This window comes from Hemitrygon akajei, chromosome 5 (genome assembly GCF_048418815.1).
Source record: "Hemitrygon akajei chromosome 5, sHemAka1.3, whole genome shotgun sequence".
Taxonomy (NCBI): Eukaryota; Metazoa; Chordata; class Chondrichthyes; order Myliobatiformes; family Dasyatidae; genus Hemitrygon; species Hemitrygon akajei.
The window spans coordinates 136191085-136218984 of NC_133128.1; the positions used below are offsets into that span (position 1 = coordinate 136191085).

The window sequence follows — 27900 nt, forward strand, 5'->3', positions numbered from 1 at the left end:
ATAGCACTGAGATAAAACATAATGACTGATCATAATCCGATCCTTTGTCTCTGCTGATTTGTCCAATGTCTTGCCCAGGCTGTTACTAGAACCACAGTGCTGTCAGCTGGTAAGGTGATCTTCAATGTTTTTTGCTCTGGGGTTTGAACTGAATTTTTCTGTTGAAGCAGGCATTATGGCACAAGTGCACCCCACACAAAATGCTGGAGGAACTTAACAGGTTGGGAAGCTCCTCTGGAAATTAATAAAGTTAACGTTTCAGGCCAAGATCCTTCATCAAGACTGGAAAACGAGGGGGAAGATACCAGAATAAGGTGGGGGGAGGGGAAGGAGGACTAGAAATTGATAGGTGGATGGGGGAGGGGGATTAAGAAAGAAGCTGGGAGGTGATAGGTGGAAAAGACAAAGAGCTGAGGAAGAAGGAATCCGACAGGAGAGGAGAGTGGACAATAGGAAAAAGGAGAGGAGGCTGTGGAAGGAAGATCTCAGGAGTTGATGAGGTTGGTGATGGTGTGCTGATGATCCAGAGTGGGATCTTCAAGGGATAGGTAAGAGGAGGTGTCTGAGAGTTGCCATTTGGCCTCGGCAAAGTAGAGGTCCCCACCAACAGCAGGTCCTTTATCTGCAGGTTTGATGGTGAGGTTGGGATCGATGTGGAGAGAGTAAATGGTAGGGCATTCAGAGGGGGTAAGGTTTGAATAGTAGAGAAGACTGCTTAAGTCAAGCCAGTTGATGTCACGTCAGCAATTAGAGCTGAAAAGATCCAGAGCAGGCAGAAACCATAGCTGGATGACCAAGAAGCAGAGTGGGTTAGCGATGGGAGAAGGGGTCATTGGTGCGGGGTGGAGAATTCTTGCCAAAGAGGACTCTGAGTCAGGAGCGATGGAAAAAGAGCTTGGCGTCACAGTGGGCATAGAGCTCAAGGGTTAAGTTTTGTATATCCAACTATAGCTGCCTTTCCTGTTTAGGCTGAATTTGTACTGTCTGAATTTGCAGTTGTATGGGTAAAGGTGTTACTAAAATGGCACTGAGAAATAAGCTCATTTTCCCTATTCTTGGGACATGGGCACCAACGCGATTGAAGCCTTTCCAAACTATTTTTGAGAAAGGAAATGGTGTGCAGCCTTTGTAAGCTGTCCATCTCGTGAAGGTACACCCACTATGCTCAATGACAGCGAGTTCTTGGATCTCGACCCAGTAAAGAAGATTCATCAAGTCAATTCCAAGTCAAGATGGTGTTAAATGGAGGGAGCAGTGGAGAGATTGTGGCCATTCCACTCTTGCTAATGAAAGCTTTAAGAGACAAGGATAGTTCTGTATCTGCACAGTTATTTTGATCTATATGCAGCTAGTCACGAAGGCGTTAAATTAGACTCCAGGTCTTGTCTCATGTATCTGGTAAGTTCTATTCCTGGAATGACTACTGATTTAATGTCTCCAAATGTACGATCAGCAAAATACATATTCATATTGTGTAAGTTGTTTGCTTTTAGTACTTCAAACCACTATATAACACACTTTATTCCTATTTAAATAATTTTTAACTGATCTGTATCTTTTGAGTTAAATATTGTAAGTATTGCTGGATACACAATGCTGGCAGAATTCAGCAGGTCCGGCAGTATCTCTAGAGAGGAATAAACAGTTAATGTTTCGGGCCGAGACCCTTTGTCAGCATTGGAAATGAAGGGAGAAGAAGCCAGCATAAGGTAGGGGGAGGGGAAGGAGTAAAAGCTGGTGGTAGGTGAAGCTAAGGGAGGGGGAATGTAGGTAGTTGTGGGGGGGGTGGAGGGAAGGAGAAATGAAGTGAGAAGTTGGAGAGGATAGATAGAAGGGGTAAAGGGCTGGAGAAGAATGAATCTAATAAGAGAGGACAGTGGACCATGGGAGAAAGGGAAGGATGGGGGAGGAGTGGGGTGTGGGGTGGGCAGCAAAGGGACGTGGAGAGCAGGTGAGGAGAAGGAGTAAGATGGGAGACAGAATGGGGGATGGAAAAGAGAGAAGGAGGGATAGAAATAATCAGAAGTTAGAGAAATCAATGTTCAAGGTTATTGTCCTTGTATTTAGCAAACTATTTAACATTACACATTCATAATTTTTCCTTAACTAAATTTGTACTTAATGTGAAACTGAAAAGGCAGGTGTTTAAGAAGTCACATGCATCCATTGTAGTCTTACTAGGATTGTTGTTGTGTGAGTGAAGTACCAGTAGATTCAAACCAGCTTCCTTTACTCAACAAGGTACTGCAGGGATCACATGGAGATGCTTTCAGTCGCAAGGTCTGCCAGTGCCCAGCACTGCACACATTTTTTGTGCTAAAGAACAAAGAAAATTCAGGACGGTTCAAACAAATCCGTATTTACAGTCTTCCCACCATCACGCCCGACATGCAATGTTCATTGTCTGCACATGCTGAGTCCAATCAGCTGAGTGCTTGTTCCCTGGTCTGTAAACCTATTCAGAGCTACATTGAAATCATATCCATGATGCATATTCAGATGGGAAGACTGGTAGCTGAAGTCATTTACCAACTGTAAATGTGCTAAAACCAAAAATAACTCTGACAAGTATTATGCTGTTGCATATGTATGTTGTGTTGAACTTCTCTACAGCTAGATTGAAAACTATAGGGTACAGTTACACCTCATCTCTGCAGCTAGGATTAAAGCTACACAGTACAGTTACACCTCATAAGTCACTTTATCAAAGATAGCAGCAGCACATCGCTAAAATTGCAAATGTTGGAATCTGAAGCAAAAGCAAATGCTGGAAGAATTCGTCTGGTGTTCTGTTGAAAGGAAGACCAGTTAGCATTTCAGAGTCATGGAATCAGAGGACCACAGCCCAGGAACAGGCCTTCACTCATCTAATCTGAACTGAACTATTATTCTGCCTAGTCCCATCAACCTGCACCTGGATCATTGTACTCTACACTCTTCCCATCCATGTACTTATCCAAACTTCTCTAAATATTGAAATTAAACCCACATCCACTATTTCCCTTGGTAGCTCATTCCACACCAGCACCCTCCTCTGAGTGAAGAAGTCCCCTCTCATGTTCCCCTTAAACATTTCATCTTTCATCCTTAATCCATGACCCCTAGTTCTAGTCTCAACTAACCAGTGGAAAAAGCTTGCTTCTATACCCCTCATAGTTTTGAATACATTGATCAAATCTCTCCTCATTCTCTTACCGGCAGTAAAACAAAATAGCAGTAGATAATTTATTGTCAGCATAATTGTTAAAAAAAATCTAAACGATTCTTATGATTGATGAACCATCAATAACTCTCGGAGACGGGAGGTAAAAGATAGGCTTTTATTAGCTGCAAACGTGACCATGACATCTTGGAGACTGAGGGAGGAGCAGTGCCTCCAATCGCCTTTATACAGGGGTCTGTGGGAGGAGCCACAGGAGCAGTCAGCAGAGGGGTGTGTCAAGACACGTATACACATTGTTTACCACAATGATTCAATTAACCATCCCATTTCAGGCATTCGTACCTATGTTACTGACCTTAAGTGAAAGTGAAAATACTGTAACTTACCACGGAACAAGCACATTTGCTTTTTATTAAATATATCAGCTTTCCCTGAAGGAACCTGTGAAATCTGTAAGTGAACATTCATATTTTGTCATTTTTAAATGGGTAAAAAAATGCTACCTACTATTTTTATTTTGCAGTGATCATAGGGAAAATATTTTCTGAGGAGACTCGAGATGAAACGCAGAGCTCTTTTGGTGTCAAACTCGACTTTGTATGGGAGTGGCTACCTTGAACATTGCCAAGAGCAGATAACTAAATTTTTTGGAGAGTAAGTATTCAAAGGCATTTGCTAACTGTGGAACCTCAGTTATGTGTGTAATGCAAGGTAAAGACAATTATCCTCTCGCATTTTCAAGCACAGACCCAAACTGGAAGTGGAGAAAAGCTGAACATTATTTTGATGCCATGTTCTAGCTTCTGATTAATGTCAGACTGGCAAAATATTACACAGGGACTGAAGTGGATAATTCTGCTTTTTGTTCCACCATTCAATAAGGTGAATGATCAGGTTTTGAAAAGTTAAAATAAACCACCAAGCTTGAGAATGTTTTTTGGAGAGGGTGTTCTCAATAGCCACTGCCATGTAAAAATAAACTAGCTCTAAATACATGGATCCTCCTAAATGAGGAAATTACTTTCAATCTTATTAATTCCTTCATTATGCATATTTGATAACCCCAGTGCCTTCAACACTCAAGTGGTTACAAGCTTAGTCTGTGTAACCTGTATTGGAAACCAAAGATAAATATTGTATACTTGAAATTTTTCATTTCACTATTGTTGGATTAATCCTACTGGGAGCCTCCTGTTTGTCATTTCATTAGTGGATTAACAACAGAAGAATCTTGTGATATATTAAATATTCTACTGATCGGACTCTACTCCATCACTTCGCAGGTTTCTCAGCCACAGTTATTAAGAACTAACCAGAGACGCTGAACCTTAACCAACTTTTCTCTTTGGGTGACTCCTAACAATGTCTTATTTCTTTCTGCAGTAAAGTGAAGAGAGTTTTATTTGTCCCATATGCCTTGCACGATAGAGATGCATACGCCAAGACAGCAAGGGAGAAATTTGAAAGCTTAGGTAAGAAAATTGTGCACCTCGTGCAAGATAATTATGCTCGTCTGTACACAAACCCATTTTCTATTACCAGGGTGGCAAAGTAGCATAGCGGTTAGCATGGCGCTTTACAGTACCAGCAATTAGGGTTCAACTCCAGCTGCTGTCCAAAAGGAGTTTGCATGTTCCGCCCGATTGCATGGGTTTCCTCTAGATACTTTGGTTTCCTCCCACATTCCAAAGATGTAAGGGTTAGTAAGCTGTTGGCATCAGGAGCATGGTGACACTTCGAAACGGCCCCTAGCAAATCCTCGTACTGTACCGGTCGATGGCACAAAATGATGCATTTCACTGAACGCTTCCACAAGACTCCCCTCTCCCACTGGACAGAGATAAAAAAGTCTAAAAGCATGTACCACCAGGCTGAAGGACATACACTTCCCCATCGTTAAGAGGAGCAGAATTAGGCCATTCCATCATGGCTGATTTATTATCCACCTCAACCCCATTCCCCTGCCTCCTCCCATAACCCATAAGGATGTATATAACAAATAAAGTTAATCTTTTACCTTTATTTTTCTGGCTGCTAGAACCAATCCGAACCAGGGCAGCATACTCAATCAAATCAGGAGATTGTAATTTCACAAAATCTAGACAGAAAAGTCCACACAGCAGCAAGGCACTGTTAAAAATGCTGCTTTTCAAACTGAGGACCTCAGGTGGGCCTACAAGATACATCAGCCTTGTTGAAAAGCAACAGGAAAAAAAAACTTGTGTGCAAATCTGAAAGGTGTGGAGGTAGGAAGAGCTGGCCCTCTCACAGGAATGCTTGACTTTGAAACTGGAATGAAGGGATGCACACTTTGAGATCATCCTCAAGAATGGAGAGTGCAACCTGGAGATTAATGGTTAGCCTGACAACCAGGTGAACTGCTCAGTTGTAGATAGAGTTAAGGTCCTTTATTACTGTTTAAAAAATATGAAAGTAGATGCCTCAGCCAAGGAAGCTCACCAACGCCTCTACTTCCTCAGGAGGATAAAGAAATTTGGCATGCTCCTTTCGACCCTTTTCAATTTTTACCACTGCCCCAAAGAAAACATCCTTTCTGGACACATCACGGCCTTGTATGGCAACTGCTCTGCATGGGCCTGAAAGAAACTACAGAGTTGTGGACGTAGCTCAGCACATCACAGGAAACAAACTCCCCTCTATGGACTCTGAGTACACTTCTCACTGCCTCAGTAAAGCCTCTTCTCCCCTGTCCCATCTGGCAGAAGATTAAAAAGCATGGTATGGTAGCACATATGTGTTGTCGCGTGGCCTAGTGGATAAGGCATCGGTCTAGTGATCTGAAGGTCACTGGTTCGAGCCTCAGCTGAGGCAGCGTGTTGTACCCTTGAGCAAGGCACTTAACAACACATTGCTCTGCGACGACACCAGTGCCAAGCTGCTTGGGTCCTAGTGCCCTTCCCTTGGACAACATCAGCGGCGTGGAGAGGGGAAGGCTTACAGCATGGACAACTGCCGGTCTCCCATACAACCCTGCCCAGGCCTGCACCCTCGAAACCTTCCAAGGTGCAAATCCATTGTCTCAAGAGACTAACGGATGCCTATAATGGTAGCACATACTACGAGCCTCGAGGATTGACACCTCCCCACTATTACTAAAACTATTAAATGGAACTTAGATGAACTCTTGACCTAACAGACTATCTTGTTAAGATCATGAACCTTATTGTTTATCTGCACTGCACTTTCTCTGTAGCTGTTGCAACTTATTCAGTATTGTCATTATTTTACCTTGTTCTACCTCTGTGTAGCACATTGGTGAAGTCTAATGTGTAGCATTGTGTGAGGTTCTGGTCATTTACCTTCAGGGAAGATTGAAAGAATGCAGAGAGAATTTACAAAGTTGTTGTCAAGACTCGAGAACCCGAGTTATAGAGATAGGTTGAATAGGTTAGGACTATGTTCCCTAGAGTGTCAGAGAATGGAGATTTGATAGAGGTATGTAAGATTGAGGGGTCTGCTGTTCCCTTTAAGCTGTGCGGGTGTGCGGCCACGCAGAAACTAAAATGCTCCTGTGCGCATGGCCTTTGTTGCCGCACAGCTGGAATTTTCTTTTATATAATGTTAATATAATTTTCAAATCTGTGTTAATACAAGTGTGAAATACCCTATAATTAATGTTAATTAACATAATAAGTAAATTTTCTAAATGATAAATGTACCACAACCTTTACTTTGAAACATTTTAGAGATTCAACTTACACTGCAAGTGTTTCAAGTTAAAACACTGTTGTGAATTATAACGATAAACACAGTTGGTAGCTCATTGTTAATAAACTGCTAGCCCATTGAACACTGCCACTGTCTGTTTAAAGCATTTTGCTTTTCCCATTGAGCCTGTCAGTCATTTTGACTGCTTGCCATCATTTACTTGTGTGTTGTGGTTTGTGTTTGCTGATGTGAAAAATTCTATATTCGGATCTTTTTTTGATAAGTAATCTTTCAAAAAAGCCATCATCTAATAAGAATTTTTGAATTAAATATTGTTGGAACAAAGTAAAAATTTGTTTCTATAAAATTACTTGCATGACAGATTATTTTAATAAAATGATACATTTTTGACCTACCTTGGTAAATTTTTCAAAAAATTATTATTTGGTAGTCTAAAATAATAGTCATTATTATTTTAGTATCCTAAGGATGTCAAAAAGAAAAGATTTAAATGCTCTGAAGATTTAAATTTAGGGTAGGATGGCTTTTGCAACTCATAGATACTGAACTATCATCTTGGCACTGAAAACAAAAATATAAGCAGGCAATATGGGAGGAGATTGGAGGGCTATGGGCCTGCTGCGGGTCAATCAGACAGACAGATTACTGCCTAGCTAGGCTGAAAAGCCTGTTTCTGTGCTATAGTGTTCTGTGACTCCATGAAAGAGATCAGCTATGACCTCACCGACAGGCAGAACGGATACAAGGGCTGAATAGTGAGCTTCATTTCTGATGTCATATGAGAACCAAATGAAAACTTGTTTACTAAATTAGGCTGCATCATGAGTGAATCTGGGGGGAAATAAAACAAAGGCTACTAAATCAATCATTTACTTCAGAAGGACAACTGAATAAAACTAATCCAATTTCAATGTGCAGAGATATCTCCAGACAAGATTGCAATAAGATTAAACCTGTAATGCCCATTCATTTCCTTATTTCTGGTAGATTTCTGAGCTCTGCTTCGGATATTTAGAGGCTCAACATGCATAATATGAAATTGATCATTTGCTGATCAGTTTAAACATTTCTGTCTCTCGTGTTTAACTCTTGCCTTAAAATCTATTCTACTTGTTCAACAACTGCATTGTGAAAAGCAAATACTGCCAGATGAAATTTGCTCACATTCATTCAAATGATGATTTTTCCCCCAAAGAGGATGGAAATGTAATGAAAAGATGACAAACGAGTGCAGCAAAAGCCACCCAGTGCAGAGCAGCGTGGCCAGCCGGGACTGTTCAAGCAAAGAGCTATTCCTTTTTTGTGTTCTAGAGCCAAACAGCACAGAAACAGGCACTCTAACTCACCACAAACCACATGACTATCAAATATCGAATTAACACAAAGTGTGCAGGCAATTAATAAAAGGGGTTATTAAAGGAATCGTCAAAATCAGTGGCCATTGACCAGCTCAGGCTCAACGTTCAGAAGGGCCATTACACTAATCCATTTTCATTCTCCACACACTCCCATCAACTACCCCAATCCTTCCACTACTCACTTTAAGTAATTACCCTCCCCAAACTGCATTTCCTTGGGTTACAGGAGGAAACGGAATCACCGGAGAAAACAGTCACGGGGCGGAGGGGCAAACAGCACCTAAGATTGCTGAAGACAGCAAGTCTATGAGTTGCAACACTGTGCCTTTTCAGCAGCTGAAATTATATCAGTTGACTTGCATTTACAGCCCAGAATTTGAACAAAATTGCAACGAATTTTGTATAATAGGCTCAGCAAATAGTGTAACAGGTACAGTGCAGGTAAACAACAAGGCTCATGATCATTACGAAATAGTCTGTGAAGTCAGGAGATCATCTTATCATAAAAGGGAACATTTAAAAGGTAAATAAATAGATAAATGCAGCCCAACAACGCCACACAAATGATGGCATTTCCGGGGCCACACTCTTTCACATAATGACGATACAAATCACACAAAATGCTGGAGGAACTCAGGTCAGGCAGCATCTATGGAGAGGAATAAACTGTTGATGTTTCGGGCCTGATGAAGGGTCTTGTGCAGGTGCCTTTCTCTGGATTTACAGTATCTGCAGGATCTCGTGTGTTTATATAGAACTATACAAGGTGCCTGTGCCCAGTAGACAAAGGGGCACTTTTTGTTATTTATTTTCATCTAACGTGATGTGAAAAATTAAATGAGGATGAGACAGAAGATGGTGAGCAATGGTCTATGTTTTCTCAGTCCATTTCCCTAGGGTTAGATAAGAGATTACTGCTATTTTTAATATCTAAATTTTAAGACCAAGAAGTGGGTTTAAAATTTTGCTGATGGCACAGAACTTGGAAAAGTGTTAAGCTGTGGGGAGGAGAGTAACAAAAGCCAGCAAAGCAGACCCTGAAATAATAAATTTAATGCACAGAGACTGGAAATAAGTAATTTTAGTAGAGAGAATGAGAGGTAAAATAATTTTTTTAAAATACTGTCTGTTTTGTATGTTTTTGAACGATGAGGGGTGAACAGTGTAACGTGCATATGGGATCCTTAACTAGCAAGGAAGTTATACCGTTATGTTTGGTGGCTTGTTCTGAACACTCCAGAACTGATGTCAAAGGGATGACAAGGGTGCAGAGGAGATTTGACGGAAGGATGCTGGAAAATGACATTATTTTATGTAGATGGGCAAAAAGGTCATACTGCACAATTTATGACTATGAGTGTGTGCTAGGACAGAATGGGCCATGCAGGTAGAGAAACTTATTTTATAAAGCAAAAGTGACATAAGACAAATTTATCTATGCAGCAAACTATTAGGATCTGGAATGTAGTACTCGGAGGAATGCTAGGAGAACTAAAGGTAACTTTTAAAAGGGAACAGTCTGCATACCACAGGCACAAAAGGAGAAAGAGCAGAAGAGTGAGATTATTTGGTTTGCTCAGTGTGACAGTACACTGTCAGGATAGCCTGAAGTGGAGTCCACACAAAACCAGCAATATGTAAGAAACCAGGATGGAGGAACTGAGAGTTGTGGTGCCACAGAACGTTCTAGATGTAGGGAGGGGCATGCCTTAGAAGGATTTGAAGACAAAGATTGTTCAGCCATCTCAGGACTGGTAGCATCAAAGATTCGTACTTAGGAAATGGCAACAAGACAGGTGAGATCTTTGAATCAATTAAGGAACAGAAAAGAGAACAAATTTCAGGGCTCTACAGTCAAGAATGCAGCACTGATATTCATATTTCATATACATTATCAACTTCTAGAAGCTGTCCCTAGTCAGTTCAATTCCTCATAGTCAGTCACAAAGTGTTCAAACAGGCAAATGCACGGATAAAATACGTAGTTTCAGTTTTGACAAGAGATTTTCGGGAAGTGGATAGTAAGTACTTTGTTTACCTCACATTTCATTGCAGCCTTTCTTTATCAGGTTATGGACTTGACAGTATCCATGAAGCACCAAATCCTGTGGAGGCAGTAAGGAAAGCTGAAGGAATCTTCATTGGTAAGGATCAGCTAAAATCCAGCTAGATAGAACTTAAACACCACCTTTCTTCTTCACGGGGAATAATGGACACATGCACTGTGAAGTATTTGATGCAGGTACACCGTTGTCACCAATGTACAGAAGATTAACTTTATTATTTGAAGTTAAAAAGGATAAACTAGTCAGACTTTGGCCCAGAATGGCTCTTTGGCACTGCCCATCAGAAGTCCACACACTTGAGCCCCCCGGCTGTATGTAGGAGATTGGGGAGGGAGGGCGGCTGTTACAAACCTGTGAGGTTAGGGTGATGCAGCAGAGGCTGGATGGTTGGGGAGAAGGGTGATTGGATGGACAGGAAGAAGGGTGATTGGACGGAGGGGAAGAAGGGTGATTGGACGGAGGGGGAGAAGGGTGATTGGACAGAGGGAGAGAAGGGTGATTGGACCAAGGGGGAGAAGGGTGATTGGACCGAGGGGGAGAAGGGTGATTGGACCGAGGGGGAGAAGGATGATTGGACCGAGGGGGAGAAGGATGATTGGACCGAGGGGGAGAAGGGTGATTGGACGAAGAGGGAGAAGGGTAATTGGACGGAGGGGGAGAAGGGTGACTGGGCGAAAAGGGAGAAGCTGGTGATTTGAAGGTTTGGGTAGTTGATTGTTGAGTCTCCAATGATAAAAATAAATGAACAGAACTCCATAAGCAGCAAAGAAAGGCAAAAACATAATCAAACTCAAACCACTCAAAAGGTTAAGTAGTGAGCTGTTACAATTTTTAAGAGTGAGTTAGAGAGAACCTATTTCTATTGGGTAGGGAGTCCAAGACTGATATTTGCCTTCCTTTCAGTCATGTATGGGAATTCAAGACGAACATGCATGTTGGTTTGTCTGTTGCACACAGTGCCGATTAATAGATCTATTTTTCTCACCAGCTGGATGAAAAGGTCCTTGCCACATAGAAAAATGCAAAAGTCGTTCCATTGGTCATGCAGTCAACAGCAGAAGACAATTGACTAACAGCCTTTTGACTGCATTGTAATGTTACTGGGAGTAGCATCTGATGTTGAAAACATGAAATTGCACTGTGAACCCCACCTGGGTTGCAGGCTATTAAATTCTTATCCCAATTTATAGCCTCATTTACACACTGAACTTCAACCATTTATTCTGTTCATCCAGTTTCTTTTAAGCAATACAGATCTGGTGATACGGGGTCTGGATTTTGTCTGTGTGTTTTGTTTCACTAATTATTTTTCTTTAATGAACACTGCAGGTGGAGGAAACACCTTTCGGCTCTTGAAAGCTTTATATGACCACAATTTGGTTTCAGAGGTACAAAGTAGAGTCTTTCAGGTACGATATTCTGCAAAATAATTTAAGTAGATGCTTTTTGTCAACTTTGTCCATACTAATTTCCCAGTAGAAGTAATATATACAAATGCCTCTTGTAGTAAACATGGTAAACACTTGCTACACCATGGATGATTGATAAGTTGGGTAAACATGCATAATATATACTGTGAAATTTTCTGTTTTCAGGAAGTGCATTTAACTCAGGAGGTTGCATTATGGTGAATTTTCACCAGTTAAATGTGAAAACAGATTTCATAAAATTATTCATAACTGTTGCTTTGCTTTCCAAAAGTTAAGTTGTTATATTATTTGTAACGACATGGATGATGTGACTACCAATCTCGGAGTTTCAAAAAAGGTTCAAAGGTTCACTTTATTGCCAAAGTATGAATGTACAATACAACTATGGCTTCTCCAGGTAGCCATGAAATACAGAAAGGAGAAAAGACATCAACCCCCTCCATGCACAAAAAGGAAAGGGAAACAAAGCTCACAAACCACAAACCCCCACCGCCTCCCTCGCACAAAAACTAATAGATCGCCCACATGGAAAACGGCAGCTGAAATAATCAACCCCAAACCCATCCCTTGCAAAAAAAGCCAGCGACAATAATATCAAACACCCAACCCCCTCTCACAAAAAATACAGGGACAATAGCATCAAACCCTCCAAACACCTCCCTCACAGACAAGAACAGTGACAAGAGGATCAAACCTCAAGCCCCCTCTCTCATACACAAAAATACAGAAAAGAGAAAAGACATCAACCCCTCCCCATACAAAAAGCAAAAAAGAAACAAAACTTGCAAAGCCCAAACCACCCCAACCCCTCCTCCGTACAAAAGATGACTGATTGTCCACACGGAAAACAGCGATTGGAACATCAAACCCAAAACCTCTCCCTCGCAGAAACAACAGCAACAATAACATAAAACCCAAACCCCCTCCCAAAAAAAGCAACAATATCAAACCCCCAACCCTCCTCCCTCACATCAAACTCCCAACCCCCCCCCACAGTAAAAACTGACAATAACATCAAACCCCCAACCCCCTGCCCCGCAGAAGAGTGACAACAGCATAAAACCCTGAACCCCTCTTTCATACACAAGAGCAGATCTCCCACAAAGACGAACCAACAAGAACATCAGATGCCAAATCCCCAAACTCTCCCCCTCACAAAAACTAACAGATTTCCCACACAGAACCCCGACCCGCCAATCGGCAACAAGGAAGAAAACACAGACAACTGAAGGGGAGCAATATAAACTTCAGTCCAATTGTCACAAAGATCTCAGAATTTCAAAAATGTCCTCCTGTCAGAATTGAACTCTGAGTTAGAGTAATCCTTTATCATGAAGTGCATTTTCCCCATTTCTTTCATCCACCCTTATTATTTATATCTGCTCCAGTGAACTATCATTATATTGAGCATGTTGTGCTGAATTAATTAAATTCTAGTAATTAAATTCTGAACTAAACTAATCCAGGCAAGTCCATTTTCTGCACATTCATGCACCTATCAAGAGTCTCTTAAATGCCTCTATTGTATTTGCCTCCCATGGCAATGCAATCCAGGCATCAACCATAAAACTTGTTCTGTGCATCTCCTTTGAACTTACGACCACTCACCTTGTATGTGTGCCTTCTAGGAATAAACATTTTGACCTAGGCAAAAAGATGACTGTCTACTCAATCTACAGTATGCCTCTCATCATTTTATAAACCTCTATCAAGTCTCCCATCAGCTTCCACTTCCAGGGAAAACCTGACCTGGACCATCTAGCAGTCAAATGCTGTTCATTTTATCTGCTGAGGGAGCTTTCCACCATCATTCTGGTACCAGTGTGCATTCCACCTCGGGCCAATGTTAAACAGGCTTTTGAGGAGCTGAGCAATGTAATCAGCGTGCATGAAACTGCGTACCTTGATGCCTTCCCCATCATTGTGGACGATCTCAACCAGGCCATCTTGAAGAAGTCTCTAAACAACTGCCACCAAATACATCACCTGTAGAAGCAGAGGAGCCAACAACCATTGTTCTACCATGATCAAGAATGGTTATCACACTTTGGGAAGTGGATGAACCAGGGAATTATTAGAATGCTGAGGGATAGATCTGTGGCATTCAAGACCAGTAATACAGACCTATAGAAGTCATCCAAATATGACCTACGGGGGGACTATTGCTGCTTAGGAGTGAAAAAACAATTCAGATTGAGGTTAGAGACTCTGGAAGAGTTTGCAGGTCATTACTTCCTACAAAGTGACACCTAACATCATGAATGGTTGTGCTGTTTCACTCCCAAATGAGCTCAGTGCCTTTTATGCACACTTTGAAAGGGAGAATAAAACTGTAACATCTATGCAAATCCCTGCAGTGTCTGGTGACCCTGCGTTCTCAGTCTCGGAGGCCAATGTCAGAACATCTTTCAGAATGGTGAATCCTTGTGAGGCATTAGTCCCTGAAAATCTGTGCAAACCAACTGCAGAATTGTTCAAGGACATCTTCAATCTCACACTGCTGCAGTTGGAGGCTCCCACCTGCTTTACAAGGGTGGCAATCATGCTAGTGGCCATGAAGAGCCGTCTCAACAATTATTACCACGTGGCGCTCACACCCTAGTGTGATGAAATGCTTGGCTATAATCTACTCCTGCCTAAGCAAGGACCTGAACCAGCTGCAGTTTGCCTATTGTCACAATAGGTTTACAACAGATGCAATCGCATTGGTTGGATCATCTGGACAATTGTAATACTTACACCAGGCTGCTGTTTATTGACTACAGCTCAGTGTTCAACATAAACATACCCTTTGCAGTTACGAAGCAGTAATATTTCATTAAGAGTTTGAGGAGCTTTGGTATGTCACCAAAGACACTCGCCAACCTTTACAAGGAGAGCATTCTGTCTGCATCACCGTCTGGTATGGAGGGGCCACTGCACAGGATTGGAAAAAAGCTGCAGGAAGTTGTAAACTCCACCATCTCCATCATGGGCACTAGCCGTCCCTGCATCCTGGACACCTTCAAAAGGCAATGCCTCAAAAAGACAGCATCCATCATTCAGGACCCATGTCACCCATGACATCCCTTATTCTCATTGCCACCATCAAGGAGGTGGTACAGGAGCCTGAAGACACACATTCAATGTTTCAGGAACAGCAGCTTCTCCTCTGTCATCAGATTTCTGAATGGACAATGAACCCATGAACACTTTCTCAGTACTTTCCCCCTCTCTTGTTGCACTAATTATTTAATTCATTTTAAAATATACATACTTATCATCATAATTTAGCAGAATCGGAATCAGGTTTATTATCACCAGCACGTGACGTGAAATTTGTTAACTTAGCAACAGCAGTTCAATGCAATACGTAATCTAGCAGAGAGAGAGAAAAATAAAATAAAACATAATAATATAAAGTATACAAGTAAATCAATTAAGTATATTGAATAGATTTTTAAAATGTGCAAAAACAGAAATACTGTATATTAAAAAAAAGTGAGGTAATGTCCAAAGCTTCAATATCTCTTTAGGAATCGGATAGCAGAGTATTGCTACCACAAAATATGTCTGTGATATTAAACCTGATTCTGATATTCCAAGTTTGCCCAACCTCTCCTTATAACACATACCCACTCATCCAAGCAGCATTTTCACCAAAGCTTCCACGTCCTTCCTTTAATGGGGTGACCAGAATTGTGGCCTGCATATCAACATTGTTAAAAGTCTTGCCATTAACTGAGTACTGTCCTTTACATTTGATCTCCCAAAGTACAACACATCACATTTGGCTGGATTAAACACCATCTACTATTTTTCTGCCCCTATGAACAAATAATCTATATCACATTTATTCCTTCGGCTATTTCTACACTTTCAACAACATCACATATCTCTGCATCATCTGCAAACCTACTAACCCTCCTATCTGCATTCCCATCTAGGTCATTTCTTGTATATCACACATAACAAAGGTCCCATTATGGATTCCTGCAGAACATCATTACTCAGAGACCTCTATCCAGAATAAGTCCCATTGGTGACCACCCTCTGTCTTCTAAAGGCAAGTCAATTCTGAATCAAAATGTTCTGGTCACCAGGGATCCCATGCATCTTAATCTTCTGATGAGTTTCCATGAGAGACTCTGTCAAATGCTTTGCTAAATTCAGGCAGACAATGTTCAGAACTCTGTTTTCATCATCTCCATCATCGCCTCTTTGAAAAACTCAATTTAGAAAGATGTAACTTGTCTTGCACGAAGTCATGTTGATTGCCCACAATTAGGCCATGGCTTTCCAATCCTCATAAAATCTATCCTTAAGAATCTTCTATAATAGCTTCCCTACTACTGATGTGAGACGCAGCAGTCTATCGTTTCCAGGATTAACGCTATTCCCCTTCTTAAACAATGGAACATTAGCTACTACCAGACCTATGGGACCTTGCCTATGACCAGAGAGGAGACAAGGATATTGGACAAGACCCCAGTAATCTCATCTCTTGCCTCTGGCAATAACCAGTGGCATATCCCATTAGGCCTGGTGGATTAACCAATTTAATGTTCTTTAGGAGACCCAGCACTATCTCCTTCTTTATCTTTAAATGCCCTAGCATATTAGCATGCTTCACACTGATCTCATTATCCTCCATATCCTACTCTTCAGCAAATACTGATTTAGGACTTTTCATACACCCTTTGCCTCCAAGCATACGTTCCCTTCCTTTATCATTACTGAGTGGATGTAGACCCCAACAATCAACACATGGGGGTAACTGATATGCACTGACATCAACCCAAAAGACTGCAGATGGTGTGAACCTTGTGTTACACAATGATCAGAGGTGGCAGGATATGGACAAGTAGTGATATTCAAACATCATAAGAACATAGCTCCACCAGTCCCGGTTTAATACAAACCTTCAGTGCCCTCTGGGTGGGTGGGTAGGTAGGTAGGTAAGTAGGTAGGTAGGTAGGTAGGTAGATAGGTAGATAGATAGATAGATAGATAGATAGATAGATAGATAGATAGATAGATAGATACTTTATTCATCCCCATGGGGAAATTCAACTTTTTTCCAATGTCCCATACACTTGTTGTAGCAAAACTAATTACATACAATACTTAACTCAGTAAGAAAATATGATATGGAGTTTGTATGTTCTCCCTGAAACTGTGTGGGCTTCCACCAGGTGCTCTTCCCACATTCAGAGGTGTGTGGGTTGGTAGGTGATTGTAAATTGCTCCTAGTGTGTGGGTGAGTGGTAGAATCTGGGGAGAGCTGATGGTGAGAATAAAATGGGAATAGTGGTAATGAATGTTAGATAGCATGGATATGGTGGGCGGAATGGTGTAGGACTAGAAAGCATAAAGTAAAGCCTCGTTCAGATTGCTTCAGGGGTCTAGAAGAATTATTATGGTGGAGCAAATAACACATTTGAAAAAAACAGCTGCCCACTCCCTTGTTATCTTCTTGCTCCCGATGTGCATATAGAATGCCTTAGCATTCACTCTAATCCTACCTGCCAAGAACTTTTCATGGTCCTTCCTGGTTCTCTTAATTCCCTTCTTGAATTCTTTCCGAACTTCTTTATAGCCCTGATTTTAGCTTCCTAAACCTTAAATCCACATCAAATGCCATAATGAAGTCTGCTGACAATATCACTGCTATTAGCCGAATCAAAGGTGGTGATGAATCAGCATATAGGAAGGAGATTAAAAATCTGGTTGAGTGGAGCCACAACAACAACAACCTCTCACTCAATGCCAGCAAGACCAAGGAGCTAATTATTGACTTCGGGAAGAGGAAACCAGAGGTCCTTGAGCAAGTCCTCATCAGGGGATCAGAGGCGGAGAGGTTCAGCAACTTTAAATTCCTTAGTGTTATTGAACCAGGACTGCTGGAGCTGTGTCCTTATGATGTTTGAATATCACTAGTTGTCCATATCCTGCCACCTCTGATCATTTTGTAACACAAAATTCACATCATCTGGCATCTGTCACGAGAAAGCAGCACCCATCTTTAAGGACCCCCCAACACCCAGGCCATGCTTTCTTCTTGCTGCTGCCATCAGGAAGAAGATACAGGAGCTTCAGGATCCTCACCACCAGGTTGAGGAACAGTTGTTTCTCCTCAGCCACCACGGCTCTTGAACCAGGTCACTGCCCCATCACTGAACTGTTCCCACAACCTATGGACTCACTTTCAAGGACTCTCCAACTCATGTTCTCAATTCTTACTGCTCATTTATAATTAGCATTTTTTCTTTTGTATTTGCACAGTTTATCTTTTGGATGTTTGTCTGTCCTGTTGGGTGAGGCCTTTCATTGATTCTATTATGTTTCTTGGATTTACTGAGTATGCCCACAAGTCAGCGAATCTCAGTATACGGTGACATACATGTACTTTGATAATAAGTTTGCTTTGAACTTTTCTCCTTGACAAATTCACATCTTCTGATATTCAAGGTTCCCTTATCATCCTTTTCACTCCTTCTCTCTGGAAAACACCTGCCCTGTCCTTTCTGCTGTTTGTCTTTAATCACCCTCTACATCAGATGCAGACTTGACCAAGAATAGCTCTTCCCAATTAATATCCCTCAATTCCTGCCCCAGCTCCAATTTAATACTCTCTTGCAAGTTCCCTGTCTATAGTAATATTAAAACTTAAGGAATTGTATCCATTATTCCCTAAATGTTCTCCCATTGTAAGGTCTGCAACTTGGTCAGGTTAATTTCCTAACCCCAGATCCAACATGTACCCACCTCCCACCATAACCACTTGTGGACTGCCTACCTACTGATCGAAGAAACCCTCTTGAATGCACCCAACAAATACCCCATGACCAGTTATGGAGTGAAATCTATTTCTGGACTTACACAGAGCATAAACCAATATGGCAAAGGAACAGGCCTTCTGGCCCACTGAACTAATCATACTAGTAATTAAATGGTTAATTAAATTAACCTCTTCTGCAGACACATCCTTCCATTAATGCTTCTCCCTAGATAACAAATTGCAATAAGACAACAAAAATGGCTTAACTTTATAGGGAGGCCCTTCATCTTCTGTACTCCATGCAGAAGGACTGTCTGATACAGAGCATTTTCCCACCCAGCTCAACAACAATTTGCATTAATATAGTACCCTGGACAGGACAAAAGAATAAAAATTCTTTGCAAGAATATCGTCAAAAGGAAATGACACCACATAAGGAGACGTTTGACAACATGGTTCAAAGCATGAGCCAAATGTTAAGAAGTACCTTAACTAGTGGAAGGTGATGATGAGATTAACCAAGATGAATGCAGAGCTATACATATCAAAGGTAGCTACACGTAGAACAATTGAGTCTTGATGAAGCACCTCAGCTCAAAATGTCAACTATTCATTTCCCTCCATAGATGCTGTTCCTCCAGCGATTTGTGTGTGTCGGACAATGAAAGCTGGTGATGCTCAAGCTGGCAGAATGAGATGAGGGAAGGGATTTGTAAGTGGTAATTGATATAGGGAGCGTCCAGCAATGGAATTTAAACATCGTGGCATTAGGTTTTGAAAGAGTTTAATCACCAGGCAAGCTTTGAACTGGACCACAAGCAAGTTAGGATACAAGGGTATGGGATGAAATCAACTTTCAGTAAAAGCCACGATTTTATTGCAATATCTGTTAGAACTCTACACAGTCCCAACATCAGCTGTGTTTTCTGATCCAGCTGGAGCTGTTCATTGGAGTTAGCATTAGCATGTCAGCTGCCTCAGATGACTTTTTATAAAAATGGAGATAACAAAAGCATAGAAGGTTTCACCATGGATGCCCTGAATGGAAGCAAAAGCTAAGTCAAAGGTAATTATAGAGGAGGGTGTGAGTAGTGGTGATGGTGGAGAAGGAACAGGATGAGAAGCTCAGCTCTGGGACACACTGAATACAGACAATGACCGGCCAGAATTCTCAGCACAAATCCCCTACCCACACGGCACTCTCCAGTTATAGCATTACATTCTAACCCAACCTAATGTCTCAAAGTTATTTTTATGAGATTACTCTGTAGGTAATTTGCAATTTAATGCAAATTATGTTCATTGGCTGCCACTGATGGTTTGTTTGATTGCAATTATTAGAAAGATTATAGATGAACAGTTTATAATTTCCATTGCAGGATGGCATACCTTACATGGGATCGAGTGCTGGAACAAACGTGGCGACTGTCAGCATCAGCACCACAAACGACATGCCGATTGTCTATCCACCATCATTTAAAGGCATTGGCTTGATTCCATTCAACATTAACCCTCATTATCTGGATGCAGACCCCAACACTCAACATATGGGGGTAGGTGATATGCACTGACATCAACCCAAAAGATGCAAGATGGTGTGTACCTTGTGTTACAAAATGCTCAGAAGTGCTAGAATATGGGCAACTAGTGATATTCAAATATCTTAAGAACACAGCTCCAGTGGCTCAGGCTCAATACAAACCTTCTGTGCCATCTGTGTAGAGTTTGCAAGTTCTCCCTGAAAGTGTGTGGGTTTCCACCAGGTGCTTCAGTTTCTTCCAACATCTCAAAGATGTGTGGTTTGGTAGATTATTTGGTTACTGTAACTTGTGCCTAGTGCGTGGGTGAGTAGTAGGATCTTGGGAGAGTTGATGGTGAGAATAAGATGGGAATAGTGGTAATGAATGTCGACAGATGCATGGATATATTGGACTGAATGGCCCATTTCCATGCTGAAAAAAACATTAAGAAAAGTCTCACCTAGGCAGCTCCAGGGGTCTAGAAGAGTTATTAAGGCAGAAGCAACCAACATATTTGAAAAGTACATTTGAGGAAATGCAATCCACTGAGCTCTGGCCGAAAGGCTGGGATGTGGGGTGGAATGGGTAAGCTTGGCAAGGATGTGATCACTTATCTTCTGTTATAAATTTCCCAGGGGTAAGCTCGATGACCAAAAGGTCACTGGAAACTCAGTGAGATGATGAAGTGAAATTACAAACCCCACTTCCAGAAAAGTTGGGTTATTTTCCAAAATGCAATAAAACAAAAATCTGTGATATGTTAGTTCACGTGAATCTTTATTTAACTGACAAAACTACAAAGAAAAGATTTTCAATAGTTTTACTGACCAACTTAATTGTATTTTGTAAATATACACAAATTTAGAATTTGATGGCTGCAACACACTCAACAAAAGTCGGGACAGAGTTAAAATAAGATTGAAAAGTGCACAGAATATTCAAGTAACAACGGTTTTGAAGACTCCACATTAAGCAGGCTAATTGGTAGCAGGTGAGGTATCATGACTGGCTATAAAAGTAGCATCCATCAAAGGCTCAGTCTTTGCAAGCAAGGATGGGTCGTGGCTCACCCCTTTGTGCCAAAATTCGTGAGAGAATTGTTAGTCAGTTCAAAAGGAACATTTCTCAATGCTAGATTGCAGAGAATTTAGGTCTTTCAACATCTACAGTGCATAATATTGTGAAAAGATTCAGAGAATTCAGAGACATCTCAGTGCGTAAAGGGCAAGGTCAGAAACCACTGTTGAATGCGCGTGATCTTTGAGCCCTCAGGCAGCACTGCCTAAGAAACCGTCATGCTACTGTGACAATTATAGCCACCTGGGCTCGGGAGTACTTCGGAAAACCATTGTCACTTAACACAGTCCGTCGCTGCATCCAGAAATGCAACTTGAAACTGTATTATGCAAGGAGAAAGCCATACATCAATTCTATGCAGAAATACCGGCGAGTTCTCTGGGCCCGAGCTCATCTCAGATGGACCGAAAGACTGTGGAACCATGTGCTGTGGTCAAATGAGTCCACATTTCAGCTAGTTTTCAGAAAAAACAGGCGTTGAGTTCTCCATGCCAAAGATGAAAACGACCATCCTGATTGTTATCAGTGAAAGGTGCAAAAGCCAGCATCTGTGATGGTATGGGGGTGCATTAGTGCATCAGTGCATGGGTGAGTTGCATTTATGTGAAGGTACCATTGACTCTGAGGCGTATATTAGGATTTTAGAGAGACATATGTTGCCATCAAGGCGACGTCTCTTCCCGGGACATCCATGCTTATTTCAGCAGGACAATGCCAGACCACATTCTGCACGGGCTACAACAGCATGGCTTTGTAAACACAGAGTGCGTGTGCTTGACTGGCCTGCTGCCAGTCCAGATCTATCTCCTATTGAAAATGTATGGCGCATCATGAAGAGGAGAATCAGACAACTGAGACCACGGACTGTTGAGCAGCTGAAGTCTTATATCAAGCAAGAATGAACAAAATTTCCAATTGCAAATCTACTACAATTAGTATCCTCAGTTCCAAAACGATTAAGAAGTGTTATTAGAAGGAAAGGTGATGTAACACAATGGTAAACATGCCTCTGCCCCAACTTTTGTTGAGTGTGTTGCAGCCATCAAATTCTAAATTTGTGTATATTTACAAAATACAATTAAGTTGGTCAGTAAAACTATTGAAAATCTTTTCTTTGTACTTTTGTCAGTTAAATAAAGGTTCACGTGAATTAACATATCACAGATTTTTGTTTTTATTGCATTTTGGAAAATATCCCAACTTTTCTGAAAATGGGGTTCGTATTTTGTTGAGTGAACTCGGCCTTTTTTCCTTGGAACGACGGAGGATGAGAGGTGATCTGATAGAGGTGTATAAGATGATGAGAGGCATTGATCGTGTGGATAGTCAGAGGCTTTTTCCCAGGGCTGAAATGGCTAGCACGAGAGGACACAGGTTTAAGGTGCTGTACCTACAGAGGAGATGTCAGGGGTAAGTTTTTACTCAGAGAATGGTGAGTGCATGGAATGGGCTGCCAGCAACGGTGGTGGAGACGGATATGATAGGGTCTTTTAAGAGGCTTTTATATAGGTACATGGAGCTTAGTAAAATAGAGGGCTATAGGTAAGCCTAGTAATTTCTGAGGGACATGTTCAGCACAACTTTATGGGCCGAAGGGCCTGTACTGTGCTGTAGGTTTTCTATGTTTCTATGAAATTATTTTCTGTAATTTGCTGCTCAATAGATTGCTGGAAGATAATTGCTTTCAAGGGAGAACTGTGTGTAGACTTTACATTTTGCTAGGCAGAGAAAGACAAATCATTGGATAGCTTTTACAGAGATGGCAGAGACACAAGGAAAAGCCTTCATGCATGTTGGAGGATCCTGGAATTAAATCAATATTAAAAAAAACTCTTTTGTTTCTCATCAGGAAACACGAGAAAAACGCATTGAGCAGTACCATGAGGAACCAGGTACACCACCTGTCCTGGTGAGTATTTTCACTTCAACAAAGAAGTGCAAAGAAAAGGATTAGGAATGAACCAGAATTGATATTGATCAAATGACTGGGTTAAACCAAATTGCTTAGCATCTGGGGAGCTTAAAAATCACTTGTCATATGACAATAGAATGGGTACAATGTGTATGAGTAACACATACAGAATGTTAGAGGAACTCAGCAGGTCAGGCAGTATCTATGGTAATTCAAGACAACGTGTTGGGCCAAGATGTTTCACCAAGACTGGAAAGGAAATGGGAAGAAGCTAGAATAAGAAGGTGAGGGAAGGAGAAAAAATACAAGCTAAAAAATGACAGATGAAGCCAGGTGGGTGGGGGAACGGTGATGAAGTGAGAGGCTGGGAGGTGGTAGGTGGTAAGGCAAAGGATTGAAGGAGGAGGAAACTGATAGGAAAGGAGAGGGAAATTGAAAGGACGAGGGACACTGGAGGCAAGTGAAAGGCAGGTGAGGAGAAAAGAAGAGGTAAGAGAGGAGCCAGAGTGCGGAATGGAGGAAGAGCAAGGAGGAGGGGGAAAATTACCAGGAGTGAGAATGTTCCAATTCCTGTCTTGGAGATCAAAAAGGGTCCATGATAATCAATTAGCACTCTCAGCCTTTTTCCCAGACAGGGGACTTAAAAATTAATGGCCATAGGTTAAGGTAAGAGGGTTAAAATTTAAAGGGGACCTGAAAGGAATGCTTTTCAGGCTGAGAGTACTTGGTACTATATATGAAAACTGCCAGAGAAGGTGTTAGAGGGAGGTATAATTAAATTTAAAAACATCTGAACATAGGCAGGCAAGGTTCAGGAAAATCAAATGCAGAGAAATAAGATTAGCTTAGATAGGAATCTTGGTCATCATGGATGAGTTGGGCTGAAGGGCTTGTTTCTGTGCTGTATAACTCTATATGCAAACAAAATTATGGAAGGTAAGCTCTCACCCTATCCTCTTGCCACCCCACTCGGGATAGGGTTCCCCTTGTCTTCACCTACCACCCCACCAGCCTCTGGGTCCAACATATAATTCTCCGTAACTTCCGCCACCTCCAATGGGATCCCACCACCAAGCACATCTTTCCCTCCCCCCCCCTTTCTGCTTTCCACAGGATCGCTCCCTACACGACTCCCTTGTCCATTCGTTCCCCCCCCATCTCTTCCCAGCACTTGTCCTTATAAGCAGAACAAGTGCTACACCTGCCCTTACACTTTCTCCCTCACCACCATTCGGGGCCCCAGACAGTCCTTCCAGATGAGGCGACACTTCACCTGTGAGTCGGCTGGTGTGATATACTGCGTCCAGTGCTCCTGGTGCGGCCTTCTATGTATTGGTGAGGCCTGATGCAGACTGGGAGACCGTTTCACTGAACACCTACGCTCTGTCTGCCAGAGAAAGCAGGATCTCCCAGTGGCCACACATTTTAATTCCACATCCCATTCTGATGTCTATCCATGGACTCCTCTACTGTCAAGATGAAGTCACACTCACGTTGGAGGAAAAACACTTTATATTCTGTCTGGGTAGCCTCCAACCTGATGGCATGAACATTGATTTCTCTAACTTTCATTAATGCCCCTCCTCCCCTTCTTACCCCACCCCTTATTTATTTATTATTCCCCACCCCTTTTCTCTCTCTGTCCCTCTCACAATCACTCTTTGCCTGTTCTCCATCTCCCTCTGGTGCTCCCCTGCCCCTTTCTTTCTCCCTAGGCCTCCCATCCCATGATCCTTTCCCTTCTTCAGCTCTGTATCCCTTTTGCCAATCACCGTTCCAGCTCTTAGCTTCATCCCTCTCCCTCCTGTCTTCTCCTATCATTTCAGATCTCCCCCTCCCACTTTCAAATCTCTTACTACCTTTTCTTTCAATTAGTCCTGACGAAGGGTCTCGGCCCGAAACGTCAACAGTGCTTCTTCCTATAGATGTGGCCTGGCCTGCTGCACTCCACCAGCATTTTGTGCGTGTTGCTTGAATTTCCAGCATCTACAGATTTCCTCGTGTTTGCATATGGAAGATAATTGTTCAGAATAACTTGCTTCAATATTCCATTAAATAAAGAAATGTATTTATCACTGAGTTCCCAGAAGATGCTATGCATTTTCTTAAATGCATATTTGGAGAGATATTCTTAAAAAGGTAAAAACAGTAGCATCTTCAATTGGTTAGAACACAATTTACCTGACTGACTGTTAATTACCGATTGCAATGTTGCAAGATTGTCAATGAGCTCAGTGCACGAGAAGTATGACATTCACTACTTCTGTGACAGGGTTTGCGGGAAGGTTCCATGCTGCTGGTTGAAGGTGACAAGGCCACACTGTTGGGAACCACTCCGGCCCGCTTGTTCATCAGGTAGGCTTCACTCCACTTACTTCCCAAAGTATTTGCTTTTAATGATTAAGCAAATGAATCATTTCATTTCAAGCATCAAGGCAGATTGTTGGAACAGTGCCAGGGAATGAGATATTGCATGTAAAGATCAGTGAGCACAAGAGAAGGGAGGATATAGGGCAGAGTAGGGACCACATCTGGAATACACTGTGCTTTACAGGTGTGTTTGTTTCAGGAAGCATGTTAAAGTAGTAAAAGCAATTCAGAAAAGGTTTAATGAAATGGGTGGTTATCATTCAAGGAAACATCAAAAAAGGCAAATGCTTGAATAGTGAGGGGCAAACTGATTGAATCAAGTAAGATTCTGGAGTCTTCAAGGTTGGATGTAGAGAGAATGTTTCTTCCTCTGGGAGAATCTACAGCAAGAGGTCACTCTTTGAAACTATAGGATCATTCATCATCAGATAGAGATAGGAGGCAGTGTCATAGGTCTTTAGGACATTGTTTCTCAAATGGCAATGGAAGCAGAATATTTTTAAGGAGAGGTGAATAGATTTTTGATAAGGGAATAAAAGATTATGACAGGCAAACAGGAATGTAGAGTTGATGTTGCAAGCATTATCAGCCATGATCTTATCAAACAGCGAAGCAGGCTCAAAGGTCTCAGTAGTCGACTCCTCCACCACATTCAAATATTTCTATAGTATATGAATTTTCACTGCACCAATTTGCAACTGATCTCATGCAAGTGCAAGAGACTTGGTAATATTTCTCTTCTGTGAAAGAAAGTATTGCAATGAGAACACAAAAACGGGCTGGCAGACCAAATGAAAAGAAAGTCAACAGTCAAAATCAGATATTAAAATCCTCCACCAATAAAATGACATTTGTTTGGTACAACAGCCCAGAACTTATGCCATACAAGAAATATCTGCATTCAGCAGGGGCAGCTTCCCCGGCTGGAGCTTGCTGAGACAAGTCAGTACCACCAGGCACCAGGCCTCCCCCTCATGAAACATGTTGGGGAGGGGGAAAAATAGAGCAAGCCCCAAAAGCAAAACATTTGACAGTATACTTCACCATTGTTCCTGGCTTAGGCATCTATTAAAGCTGTCAAAAGCGCCAGACTTCGCCGATTGAAAATTTTCAATGCTATTCAAGCTGAAAAAATACTGAAAATTTAAAATAAGACCATAAGTACTTAAAAGCATTTGAATAGGGTTATGTAGAACTATTACTGGTATTAAACCCTGTCAGCCGTTCTAATCCATAGAGCTCAGCAGAGATGCAGTCACTGTGTCTGAACCAACCTGGCTCTGATCATTTGAGTGGATTCCCCACAGCTTACAACGGGGAAATCTCTACGTGCCCCTCATGAGATTTCAGTCGAAGTCCAATGACAGGGATGTCCTTGACAAATTACTCAAACAGTGAGCAGCACCTTCAGGGTCTCTGCAACTCTGTGGAAATTCCAATATCCCCATCAGTCACATCAGGAAACATCTTCATTCACGTACTAAGAAAGGATTTGCACTCCTGTAGGGTTTCTTGTATTCTCAAAGTGCTCCAGAGCACTTCAGTGACAATCATGTACTTTTGAAATATAGCCATTGTCTTGTGGGAAATAATTTGCATATAAAAAAAATCTCACAGCTAGCCTTCTACTAACTACCGACCAAGTAAACCCAGTGAGGGATTAAAATTGGATGCATATTGACTAGGGCACAGGGTAAACCCACCCTATAGTGCATTGAGGCAATGGGACTTTTCATACCTATTGCAAGAGAAAACAGGATCCAAGTTTAATATCATAAACACAGATCAAACTCTTAAGAGTGTGGATAGGGATTTAATCCATTTGCATCCTGAGGTCATGCTGTAGAGACACACGATAAATGAATAAAAGCAAGTTAAAGGACAACATGACTATGTTAAGGTGAGACTTGGAGATTATTGTGCTGTCTGACATTTCACCCAAAAAAAAATCAAATATTTACTCACATTTCAGAATAATTTTCTCCACAGGAAACATCTGACGTAGGGTGGGGAGAGAAGAGAACAAATTAGTGATCCTGGATTAATTGAGCCTAAATTCTGATGGGAAAACATGAATGAGTTTTGGGGCCCTAACTGCAGTTGTTTTTATTTATCAGGGGGAAGAAAGCAACTGAGCATCAACCTGGAACAGATTTCAGCTTCCTTCTAACAGGAAAACTGGCTTGAAATAACCACGAATGAATAACCAATGAATAGGTTACAAATAAAATCCACTTGCATGATGAGAAATCACAGAAAAAAGTTAAAATGAAGTATACTTGCTTGAATAAAATCCAAGGTTAAAGCAAATATTCTAATTAAAATCTGAATGTTTTAAGTCAAAACCAAAACATAGTGATCATGCTCTTGATCAAGATACCAGTCGATTTCCAATTTTCCTTCTGTCTCCGACATCCTTGATTTTGTGGTCACCCGAACGTTCATGTTTCTCACAACTTTTTTGGATACTATCCAGTTTCAGTAAAGTTTATCTACACTACTGCAGTAGTCATGTTGCAAGTCATAAACATCTGCTCTGTCACAGTGTATGATC

The 27900-nt window shown here is 41.5% G+C and overlaps 1 protein-coding gene across 6 annotated transcripts; it reads left to right on the top strand.

Moving 5' to 3' along the window:
• On the top strand, positions 1–27834 carry LOC140727380 (alpha-aspartyl dipeptidase). 6 transcript variants are annotated; one of them, XM_073044656.1, is made up of 9 exons: positions 1–109; positions 3687–3817; positions 4547–4635; positions 10281–10355; positions 11607–11686; positions 19847–20020; positions 22914–22973; positions 25249–25331; positions 27464–27834. In XM_073044656.1, exons 2-9 carry the CDS (start codon positions 3723–3725, stop codon positions 27531–27533), a joined length of 726 nt encoding a protein of 241 aa, XP_072900757.1. In that variant the 5' UTR covers positions 1–109; positions 3687–3722; the 3' UTR covers positions 27534–27834. The 6 variants fall into 6 exon arrangements, with proteins under 6 accessions (XP_072900757.1, XP_072900762.1, XP_072900761.1 ...); XM_073044661.1 differs by having other exon boundaries at positions 28–114; XM_073044660.1 differs by lacking the exon at positions 1–109 and adding an exon at positions 1321–1398.
• The last annotated feature ends 66 nt before the right edge of the window (positions 27835–27900 follow it).